The sequence below is a fragment of the Periplaneta americana genome, chromosome 2 (genome assembly GCF_040183065.1).
Source record: "Periplaneta americana isolate PAMFEO1 chromosome 2, P.americana_PAMFEO1_priV1, whole genome shotgun sequence".
Taxonomy (NCBI): domain Eukaryota; kingdom Metazoa; phylum Arthropoda; class Insecta; order Blattodea; family Blattidae; genus Periplaneta; species Periplaneta americana.
Window position 1 is genome coordinate 144,290,436 of NC_091118.1, and position 13,396 is coordinate 144,303,831.

The window sequence follows — 13,396 nt, forward strand, 5'->3', positions numbered from 1 at the left end:
TTCAGCTCTACGTGCTGATGGTTTATCCACTAAGCCACACCGGATTCCCATCCCGGTGTCGGATCGGATCCTCTCAGTTTAAGTTCCACCTCTTGGTTTCCTTCTAGTGGATGCCCTTTGCACTACGTCATAGATGTCTATTGTGTTAAATTGTATTGTGTATTCTTATTGTATTGTGTATATAATTGTATTATTTATTGTATTGTAATTTTATTGTGTAATATATTGTGTATACCACTGCTACCGGGTCCTTGCCCACTTGCAGTGTAAAAAAAACACACACACACACACACACACACACACACACACACACACACACACACACACACACACACACACACACACACACACACACACACACACACACACACACACACACACACACACACACACACACACACACACACACACACACACACACACACACACACACACACACACACACACACACACACACACACACACACACACACACACACACACACACACACACACACACACACACACACACACACACACACACACACACACACACACACACACACACACACACACACACACACACACACACACACACACACACACACACACACACACACACACACACACACACACACACACACACACACACACACACACACACACACACACACACACACACACACACACACACACACACACACACACACACACACACACACACACACACACACACACACACACACACACACACACACACACACACACACACACACACACACACACACACACACACACACACACACACACACACACACACACACACACACACACACACACACACACACACACACACACACACACACACACACACACACACACACACACACACACACACACACACACACACACACACACACACACACACACACACACACACACACACACACACACACACACACACACACACACACACACACACACACACACACACACACACACACACACACACACACACACACACACACACACACACACACACACACACACACACACACACACACACACACACACACACACACACACACACACACACACACACACACACACACACACACACACACACACACACACACACACACACACACACACACACACACACACACACACACACACACACACACACACACACACACACACACACACACACACACACACACACACACACACACACACACACACACACACACACACACACACACACACACACACACACACACACACACACACACACACACACACACACACACACACACACACACACACACACACACACACACACACACACACACACACACACACACACACACACACACACACACACACACACACACACACACACACACACACACACACACACACACACACACACACACACACACACACACACACACACACACACACACACACACACACACACACACACACACACACACACACACACACACACACACACACACACACACACACACACACACACACACACACACACACACACACACACACACACACACACACACACACACACACACACACACACACACACACACACACACACACACACACACACACACACACACACACACACACACACACACACACACACACACACACACACACACACACACACACACACACACACACACACACACACACACACACACACACACACACACACACACACACACACACACACACACACACACACACTCTTTTTCAAGGTTCATTATTTAAATTCCATAAATTTACGTTTCCGTAGGTGATGATAGGAGAAAAGTTTTCGAAAATCTAAAACGGATTAGGTGCAAAGAAATCTCAAAGAAACTACCGACAGGAAATCTAGCATAATTGTAAACCTTGAAACGAGATAACGCATTATAAAAACAATGCATTTATTGCAATCCTTTTTTAAAATTACATGCCGCCACTGATGGACCTTTGACGGCTAGAGAATGTAAATAACTCTACGCGGAAGTCAACCATCCCCAATAGAAGTGGAGTAAGGCTGACGTCATATTTCCCCTACTTAGGCCTACGAGTTCTGCAGGCCTGTCTTATATCAACAATTAGCGCGGGGTGTATTCTGAAAACAAAACATGCTCCGAGCTGTTATCGCGATGTATGGGCGCGTATATTCGTCCAAGAACGCTTACGAATGATTAAGTGAATCATTCGTGGAAAAATATAGCGAGTGGTGCATAGCTTCAATATCAAACCTTTTGTTTGGGACGAAAATTAATTAGATCCCAGTTATGTTGTCCTTTTAGTTAATCTTTTGACTTGCAGTTGTCTGGACTCTGGAGCTGTCACATATACGTAGGTACATCTGTCGTCATCGCTGTGAATGACAGAGACTGCGATTTCTCGGAGCTGTGATTTTGGAACTGTAGTCACATTCGGAACCAATGATAAACCTATCACAGTGACTATCACAAGTCTTCAAATCACAGTCTACCACTACAACAGATCGCTCTGTGGGTCGCGTGTGGGCGTTGCTTAATGCCTCTTATAGGTCTACTGACCTTCCAGAAAGAGAACTGTATTAATTATATCATTTAAAGCTGAATTGACATGATCCTGTGTAACTACTACTGTAGTAGATCTGGAGTAGAGCACAGACAATATGGGGCCACAGTGTAAAATATAGAGTTTAAATAAAACTTATTTAAAACAATAGAACGAAAAAGATCGAATGAGTTTACCTAGTACATGGAAGCCCTGTACTGTCTGCGCATCAGCTTTTCGATCCTACTCGGAATATGATGGATGTCTTCAAGTGCAACAAGGAAAGCGCTAGGTTTCGCTGAAAATTTAATATGTCTACTACCACTACATATTATAAATAAGTCTAAACTCACCCCGCTATTAACGACTGGCAATTTCTGAAATTAATGTTGTAACGAAACTCCACAGCTCGCAGGTTCGCTGATCTGGTGCGCGAACAGCACAGATACCGGGACCAATCTGCGCGCGTAGCGTACGTCACAGCTTTGTCACAACTGCATACCCCACTATCAGGATTGCCTGAAGTGAAAACTTTGGTTGCTGTCTATCCGGGTGGAAGGCAAAGTTTGTTTCAGAACACTACCTGCTCGCAGCTCTCTTGCCTCAATCCACTCCTCACCCAAGCATTGTACGGTCGTGCAACGGTCGCCGAGCGCAGAGATTAGTCCCTGTATCTTTAGTTCTATCGATAGTTACTCGTCCACTAATGATCTCAGACACAACGACATGCGGCCTTCCTAATTGGTGGTAATAAAGGTTAGGCTTGATAATTGGGTCGACTTCAGTTTGAAATTAGATACGCATGTTGAAGAAATTGTTATGACGACTTTGATAAAAGAAAGCAAGTTTTGCTGAAATCCTCAACGACATTATCAGCCAGAATCCTGACCTTATTCACCGATGAAAAATACTTTCTGTCTAAACGTTAATGTAAATCGTAACAACTAACACTACTGGATATCAGAGAACCCACTTTGTATAGCAGAACGCCATACACAACTTTCACAAAAGTAAATATTTGTACTGGTCTAATCAGTGGTAGAATTGGGTTTATACCTTCTGCAGAATGAAGTAGTTCTGGCTAGTGGTATTTTATTTCATGGAAAACGAAAAGCATTTAAAACTGTATCATTTCATTTGAAGGGCTGTGGTCTCTTGACATTTACCATATCAAAATATCTTGGTAGGAAATCTTAATCTGTAAGTGCATACCTTCGGTATAGTCTGACAAGTTCTGCATTAAACATCTTGCTTCTTTTTTTAATCAATTTTTCAAGCATACTGCATATATCTCTACAAAATGGATATTTAAAACGAGAGTAGGGAATTTAAATAATTTATATACGAGTCCATTCGATTAAAGACTATATCTTATTTCAGCAAGATGGATCACTGCACATTATTATGTTACTTGAAACAAGAATTTCCAGGACGCTGGATTGTCAGAAGAGGAAATACTGAATGATCCCTAAGACTATTTCTTGTGGGGGTATTTGAAATGGAGGATCTCTCAGGGCAACCGCGATACCTAGAAGAGTTAAAAGGAAGAATGAGGAACGAGATGCAACAGATCAACCAAACAGTGTTGCTGAAAACAGATTTATACTTTGGCAGTGATTAAAGGCCATTTATAATACATTCTGTGAACTGATATTAATATGTGTCGCAATTACGACATTGTTATATTGATTTTAATCGCTTTTCTTTATTTACATTCTATGCTTTCTGTAGTTAAATTTCAATGGTGCACATCCATTTTAAGCCACCAATGTGTTTTTGTTATAAAAAGGCTTTGTATTTCGTACATTTTGAGACACGAAGAATCTAAAAATGAAAAAAAGGAAGTGCCCGATGCTATTAAAAACAGATTCCTTGATACATTATTTTGAAATGATGAACATAGTTCTTGAAAACATGTTCAAACTATTCGTAACTATAGAAACATTGTTTGGCCGTAAAATAATAAAAAAGCAGCCCTATGTAGACCTAGTGTTCCATACTTTTTACACACCTAATATAGGGTGTCTCGTTCGTGATCTGCACTGTCATGATTTCATTTCTGAAAAAAAAAGTTATAGTTATTTTCTTCTAATGAGTACCGTAACTGCTTACCTGTACAGTCGAGACACTTCCTCCTATAGCTAAATTTTCTCCATTTAAATCCCATTTAACAGAGGTGCAGCATCCAATAGAAATAAATGTCAGCTCATCACGACTTTTTCCAGGAGCATAGACATACACAGAATTAAGCAACACAGCTGCAAGGGATCTTGATGGTCCCCAGTCTACCAAGTTGAAACCTGCATCAGCAAACATATGTTATAATAATTTATAACATAAGAAAATTTGTATAAAGAACAAAGAGTATTTTAAGCATATTTATATGATTACAAGTTCATTGAACCACCATTGATTTTGTTTTGAAAAATCGAACTGCTACAAATACAGAGTTGCAAACACATTTTTAGATTAATAGAAACATAGGTACCAGAAAATAATTAAATGGCAACGTAAAATAAGAGTGCCAATTCTAACAAGCAGAAATGACAATATATATTACACTAGGTACGGTAATCAATTAGGAGTATTTCTAAATTACACAGAAAAATATTAATTTACAGGTGAAAATACATAGGCCTAGATCATTCCGAAACAACGGAAGTAGCGACAAATGTTTCTACAATTCATAAAAATAACTAAAAATGAACGAGCGCAACAAAGAAGTTACATTCAATGGTTACACCTTTGTGCACTCATAAATGACGAAACAAAAATTACAAGGTGTGAGAATAAGGAAAAAGGGAAAAGTGAAAAAAGATTGCAGAAATAAGAAAAAAGCAAAGAGAGAAAAAGAGGAAAAAAAGAGGAAAAAGAAGAAAAAACAAAGAGAAAAAGGAAAAAGCAAGAAGGAAGAAAAGGAAAGAGCAAAGAGCAAAAGGAGCAAAACGCAAAGAGAGGAAAGGAAAAGGAGAAAAATCTGTAAAACGGAAAGCAAAAAGACAGAAAGAAAAACTGAAAGAGACTAAGTAAAGCGCAAACAGAGAAAGAAAACGGAAAGAGAAACAAAAGAAGGAGGAAAAAGAAAAGAGAGAAAAGAAAGCAGGAATAGAGCAAAGACACCAAAAGGGAGAAAAGAAAGCAAACGGGGGGAAAAGAAAGGTAATGAGCGTGAAAAAGAATGAACGCAAGAAAGAGACAGAATGAATTTTATTTTTATTTTAGTAGGTTATTTTACTACGCTTTATCAACATCTCAGGTTACTTAGAGTCTGAATGAGATGGTGATAATGCCGGTGAAATGAGTCCGGGGTCCAGCACCGAAAGTTACCCAGCATTTGCTCATATTGGGTTGAGGGAAAACCCCGGAAAACCCCTCAACCAGGTAACTTGCCCCGATCGGGAATCGAACCCGGGCACCTGGTTTCGCGACGACAGAATGAAAAAAAAAAGAAAAAGAAGGAATGATGAAAAGAACGAAAGAAGGAAAGATGAAAAGAACGAAAGAACAAAAGAAGGAAAGATGAAAAGAACGAAAGAACAAAAGGAGAGAACGAAACGACGAAAGAACAAGAGACGAAAAGAACGAAACGACGAAAGAACAAGAGACGAAAAGAACGAAAAAGGACAGAACAAAAGAAAAGAGCGAAAAAAGGAAAGAATAAAGAAGACAAGAACGAAAAACGGAAAGAAGGAAAGAATGGGAGAAAGAGAGGATGAATGAGAGAAAGAATGGAAGAAAGAAAGGTTGAAAGAGAGAAAGGATGAATGAAAGAATGAAAGAAAGAAAGGATGAAAGAAAGAAAGATAGAAAGAGAGAAAGAAAGAAAGGATGAAAGAAAGAAAGAAAGAATGGAAGAAAGAAAGGACGAATCCTGGGAGAAAGAAAGAATGAATGGGAGAAAAAGGATGAAAGAGAGAAAGAAAGGAAGAATGAGGGAAAGAAAGGATGAATGAGGGAAAGAAAGGATGAATGAGAGAAAGAAAGGATGAATGAGAGAAAGAAAGGATGAATGAGAGAAAGAAAGGATGGATGGGAGAAAGGATAAATGAGGGAAAGAAAGGATGAATGAGAGAAAGAAAGGATGAATGGGAGAAAGAAAGGATGGATGGGAGAAAGGATAAATGAGGGAAAGAAAGGATGAATGAGAGAAAGGATAAATGAGGGAAAGAAAGGATGAATGAGGGAAAGAAAGGATGAATGAGAGAAAGAAAGGATGAATGAGAGAAAGAAAGGTTGAATGAGAGAAAGAAAGGATGGATGGGAAAAAGGATAAATGAGAGAAAGAAATTATGAATGGAAGAATACATAGAATGATTGAAAGAATGAAATGTCGAAGTCAATAAAATAGAATAATGGATTAAAAAATGAATGATAGGAAGAAGGAAAGCTATGAAGAAAACGGAAGGGAAACTGATGTAATGAATGGAGAAAATAAAGATGATGCAAAAACTCCAAGATAGAAAGCAGGGAAACGAAATATTGGTAACAAAATGTATGCAGTCAGAGGCTAGCAAATAAACCATTCTACTTGGGAATAACGCTGTATAATTTGATTGTTCAAGAAATACTTTGATGAATACATACGGTTGTCGTATTCAAAATCAGGTAAATCTAGCAAGTGATGTGGTTCTCGAAACAGAGGTCGTTTTCGACTTCTAACAGGCCAGTGATTCGTCGGTGGTGTTCGAACTGTCCGTGGAGAAGAATGCGAGAATCTAAGCAAGCGAGATCGTGGACTGGCAAGGTTCAATGCAGACAACAGATGCTTGCTATAAACATATCTGTAAATTCTGAACAAGTCCTGAAATAAAAAGCACGAACTGTACCTGAATAAAATCATGTAATTAATATTTCGTTCAGGATAGGTAGCCTGGCATTCAACATAATTTCATGTAAATTTAAATACAGCCAGTAACACTTAATTCTAAAATCATTCACCACTAACAGCAGCAATAGAAAGTCAGTAATGAAACTAACAGCATTAGTTGGTAGGCGTGGTAGATACACTAGTAGTAATAGTAATGATAGTAAGTGTAATTAATGAGCAGTAATAGCAACAATATTAATAAAATAAGGATAGCGACAGTAATAATAGTAGTGGTAACAGTAATACTGCTGTAGTAGACCTCGTAGTAGTAGTGGTGGTGATTGTAGGAGCAGCAGCAACGATTTTGTTGTTCAGTCAGCAGTCCGAAGACTGCTTGGAATCTCATTTAGAGATATCAATAAAGCATCGCTCATTAGGAAACTGTCAGGATAGTGGGGTAGGGTGGCTAGTTCCTTTCCCCCTCAATTGCATAGTCGCCCTCGGTAGCACAGTTGGTATAGCGCTGGCTTTCTATGCTCGAGGTTGCGGGTTCGATCCCGGCAGAGGTAGATGGCATTTAAGTGTGCTTAAATGCGACAGGCTCATGTCAGTAGATTTATTGGCATGTAAAAGAATTCCTGCGGGACAAAAATTCTGGCACACAGGCGACGCTGATATAACTTCTGCAGTTGCGAGATTCGTTAAATAAACCATATCATATCCATTGCATATATAGCTGACTAATAACCAGGGAAAGGATTTATATGTAAATACATATTTACTTATAAAGCTAATATAATTTATATTTTGCATTATCTTTATGTTTCACAATGTGTAGGGTTGAAAAATCCTACTTTTATTTTCCATATTTTTCCATATTTTAGAGTTTAGTACATATTTTCGTTAATTTCCATATATTTTCCATATTTCATATAAAACAGTCCATATTATATTAGGTTTAACAATAAAACAAAACAAAATTCCATTAACTTTTAAAAATACATTTCAACAATAGAGATTTAAACACATGTTCAGTAATCCCTTTAACATCAGAGTTATTTGAAAATTAGCAGTCCTATCAACAATGGGAAAGTAAGTTACAAAACTGTATTAATTTAATTTAAAATTTTTAACAGACTTCAGTTGTGCAGCTCAACAGTTAAATGCCAGTCAGAGTACACATAGGTTCAGTTTTGTAAATCATACTATAAAGACGGTAAATATGCCAAAAGTACGTCATTCAGTCAATTTAAAATCAAAACTAACAAGTTACATTTCAGAATTTAAAGAAGATGGTTTATCAACTGACAATAAAATATTATTTTGTAATTTGTGTCAGTGTGCAGTATCGTCTACACAAAAGTTCCTGGTGCAACAACACATTACAACTAGTAAACATCAGGCCAACAAACAACTAAATTCCAAGCAGAGACAATTGTTTTTAACACAACCAACAACATCGAATGTAAGATCTGAGTTTAACATCGACCTGTGCCGTTCTCTCATCTCTGCTGATATTCCTCTCTACAAACTAAAGAATAAGGTCTTCAGGGAATTCCTTGAAAAATATACTCAACATACAATCCCGGATGAGTCAACACTTAGGAAGACGTATGCTCCATCCATCTACGATGAGACAATACAGAAGATAAGAGATGAAATTAAAGATAGTTCAATTTGGGTTTCCATTGATGAGACTCCCGACAAAGAAGGTAGACTTGTTGGTAATGTAGTTATCGGTTTGTTAAGTGAACAATATTCTGAACGAATTCTTTTACATTGTGATGTTCTAGAAAAGTGCAATAACAAAACTATAGTTAAACTGTTCAACGAAGCTATGGGTATCCTGTGGCCAAAGGGTATTATGTACGATAATGTGTTATTCTTTATTAGCGATGCTGCCCCTTATATGGTCAAAGCTGGACAAGCATTATCTGTTGTATATCCTAAATTGACTCATTTTACTTGTGTGGCGCATGCATTTCATCGTGTGGCAGAAGTGGTCAGAGACAATTTCCCTAAAGTAGATTTGTTGATTTCATCAGTGAAAAAAGTATTTCTCAAAGCTCCCAGTAGAGTTAACGTGTTGAAAGAAATGTACCCTGAAATTCCATTGCCACCAAAGCCAATTTTAACTAGATGGGGTACATGGCTAGAAGCAGTTGAATATTATGCCGAACATATAGACTCTATTAACAATGTTCTCCTTGCATTGGACTCTGAAGATGCAGTCTCAATTGATACTGCGAAAACAGTTACCTGTGACATAAGTGTGAAGAATGACTTAGCTCACATTCAGCATACATTTTCATGCATCATAAAAACGCTCAAAAGTCTCCAAAATAGGCACCTTTCACTATCTGAAAGTTTTGAAATTATAAATAGTACTGTGGAACAACTGAATCGTGGTAGAGGTAAAGTTGCAGATGCAGTAAGAGCTAAGGTGGACACTGTACTTTCAAAAAACCCTGGATATGAAGAACTACAAAAGGTTGTTGCTGTGATGAGTGGTGAATCAACAGTGAAGATTAACTTGGACTTATCCCCAGCAGACATTGTGAAATTGAATTATGTACCAGTTACTTCTTGTGACGTCGAACGCTCTTTTAGTCAGTATAAATCTATCCTCAGAGACAATAGAAGAAGATTCACTTTTCAGCACTTGAAAGAAATGTTTGTAACCTATTGTTATGGTAACAGACAATAAAAATTGTGTTTTGTTGAAACTACATTGGAAGATAAGGTACGTCCATTATATTTTTTGTTTAGTTTGATTAAAATGTACCAATATTTAACGTACATAGTCATTTTTTTATAATTTTAAGTCCATATTTAATTCCATATTTTGGTAAAAATCCATATTTAATTCCATATTTTGGTAAAAATAACTACATATATATTTACATATTTCATATATTTTTAGTCCATATAAATCCGTTCCCTGCTAATAACATATTTCACTAATCAAACTTAAGATTTATTTATTTATTTTATTTTATTGGGATATTTTACGACGCTGTATCAACATTTTATTTTTTATTTTTTTTATTTTATTTATTTATTTCAAATATACAGAATAAAGAAATATAATTACAAAACAAACAAAGAGAAATACAAATAAAATAATACAAGCAATATAAAAAGAAGATACAGTAGTATTAACAAAATTTGAGACCGAATGAGCAGCGCTCGTGCTCGGTCGCAGTTCAGATATAATATTAAAATAAAAAATAATAATAATATAAATATATAAGTAAAATAAAATAGGAACTAAAATATAATTACAGCGGCAATGGAATTATATAATATAATATTAACACTATAGAAGAATAATATCGCACGTGAAAAGTAGGACTAATATATATTTCAAAATTACAGAATACAAATATAATATAGGTTGATTAATTCATACACATAGGCTATAAATTTATATAATCAAATTGAAGATATTAACACGTTTCTAATTTTCTTGTTATATGTTAGTGGGTTACATGTTAGAAGTTCTGGGTGTAATTTAGTTAAAGCATTGTACAACCGAGGGCCAAAATTTATGCTATGCTTTAGACCAGCAGATGTGAGACATTTAGGTTCTACTAATGTTGAATTAATATTTCGTCTTGTGTCATAATTGTGTGTCTGTAATACAAACTTATTACGATTTTTATGATAAAATTTCAACAGCGTATACTTATAAATTTGTTCAATATTAAATACATTAAATTCAGAATAAATTAATTTAGTTGGATAATCGAAACGTTTCTTCAAAAAAATTTTAATTATTCGTTTTTGTAGTAAATTTAACGGACTAAGATTAATTTTTGTACTTCCACCCCAAACAATTATACCATATTGAATGATAGACTGAATAATGGCCAAATAAATATTTCGTAGAACTCTAATAGGTAAGTAGCATCGAAGATTAACGAATTTATAAATTGTTTTACGAAGCCTCTTACAAAGATAAGTAATGTGATGAGGCCATTTTAAATTCTGATCAATAATGATACCCAGATATTTGACATACGTGGCTTCTTTCAAAGGTGGACATTTACAACTTTTGGGATCTAAACAATTTTCACTGTGTATTATTAGTCTATATTTATCGCTAAATTTTAAATTTTGAACACTGGCACCTGTTAACGAAAAAGGAACTAAAGTTGATTTAGATATATTTAAAGAAAGGAAGTTGGAATTAAGCCATGTTTTAACAATTTTAGCACCTATATTAGCATTTCTATATGCTTCCTGCCAAGAAAAACCACTGGAAATAACTACTGTATCATCCGCATATGAATATATAGATCCATTAAATTTTTCTAAATTTATATTTAGCAGATCATTAACATATAATAGAAATAAAATAGGTCCCAAAATTCTTCCTTGCGGTACACCTATATCAATATATTTGTATTCACTAAATTGATCTTCAATTTTGGTCATTTGCCTTCTGTTACTAAAATATGATTGGAATAATTTTAAAACTATACCTCTAACTCCAATAGTATGTAGTTTGTCCAAAAGTAAATTATGATTGATAGTGTCAAAAGCTTTCCGTAGATAATCCCAATGATTGAATCTTTCTCCATCATGACTGCCCGAGATGAAATCTGCAGCCCATTATATTAGTTTGGGGCAATTTCTAGTGAATTGCTGTCTCAAAGTCAACGGATATAATATCTGGATTGGTGTTAAACTATTTGCAAGCTTCCTTATGTGACTCATATGTTTTGTTTGGGAACAAAAAAAATGCCAATGGGAAATAGTTTTTTTTGTTGAACAGATTAGAGCAGCTCTTGAAGGTTCCATCTATAAGTGAAGTCCTCTAATCTTTCAGAAAATTTAAATTGCTTTGGCATGAGAAATCCACAATATTCTTTTCAGAGTCGTTCACAAATAAAAAAAATATATCCCCCAGTTTGTGTTTAAAACATTTTTCGCCAGTGTGTCATGTAATTCTGGTAAGTTATTGGGTAACTTCGGAGTGACGTTAATATTTTTCTTTGTTCGGACAAAGTCATCTGTTGTGTCAATATCACCATTAGCTAACTCGAGGCGTATAAGTTTGGAGAGGGGTGCTCACATAAATTTTCTTTAGCCTTTCTCTTCACAATATTACTGACTCTCTGCCGGTTTAATATACCAGAGTCATCATTTCATGATTATGATCTAATTGCGAATCGACAATGCAATTTAAAGAATTTAATTTTACAAAACACTTACATGTTGTCCTCGTACAGTTTTATCCATCAACGCTATCGACGACACACTTATGGAAACAGAATTTATAACCGTCTATCACCAACAGCTTCTTGCCCTTCTCACTTATTATATCAAACTCAATCGCACTGCCTACTTGCAAGCCTGACTGCGCGGGGGTGAAGTAGCGCCGCCAGCCGGAAGTGAGCGGAATCAACACCGATGATATTGTTCGGCGAACTTACCGAAAGCGGGAATCAAGTCGTTCACTATTCGACAGCAGGGGGACGCAAAACGGCAACAGCGGCTGAGAGCTCAGCATTTGCTCTTAATGGGTTGAGGGAAAACCCCGAAAAATCCCCAACCAGGTAATTTGTCCCAACCAGGATTTGAACCCGGGCTCGCTCGTTTCACGGCCGGGCATGCTAACAGTTACTGCGCAGCGGTGGATGCAATTGTATCTACAGCTCAGTCACTAAATAAGATGACCCACAGCTGTACAATTGATATTATTGTGGCTAGCTATGTGTGGAAAAGTAGCTACAAAATTATATACAAGTTTTCTCAAGAGCTTGGACGGAAATTTGGTCCGAGAATGCATAAAAATGTTGACGAGGTGTGCCAATCTCTCGGAAACATAATTGTTGACGAAAGTGAAAGTGGTAAAATGGAAAAGACATATCTCGCCAGGTTTCTTTCTCAAGTTTTGGCTGTCGATATTGAAGACAACTCACTTTTACTATTATACTCATGAGATGGTCACAAAGACGGAAAGATTCTTCACGAAGCAATTCCTCATAAAATCACTAAAGATTATACAGCCAAAGACAACCTGCTACTTCCAGTCTC

General features: G+C 36.8%; 1 protein-coding gene across 1 annotated transcript in view; it reads right to left on the reverse strand.

The window, feature by feature from the left end:
- The window catches only part of LOC138695305 (protein cortex-like), a 41,641-nt gene that overhangs the window by 17,315 nt on the left and 10,930 nt on the right, over positions 1–13,396 (reverse strand). Inside the window, exons 3-4 of the mRNA XM_069819732.1 lie at positions 7,129–7,345; positions 4,657–4,844 (exon numbers count right to left, since the gene is read on the reverse strand). Coding sequence (XP_069675833.1) covers positions 4,657–4,844; positions 7,129–7,345 — 405 coding nt within the window. The remainder of the gene's footprint in view (positions 1–4,656; positions 4,845–7,128; positions 7,346–13,396) is intronic.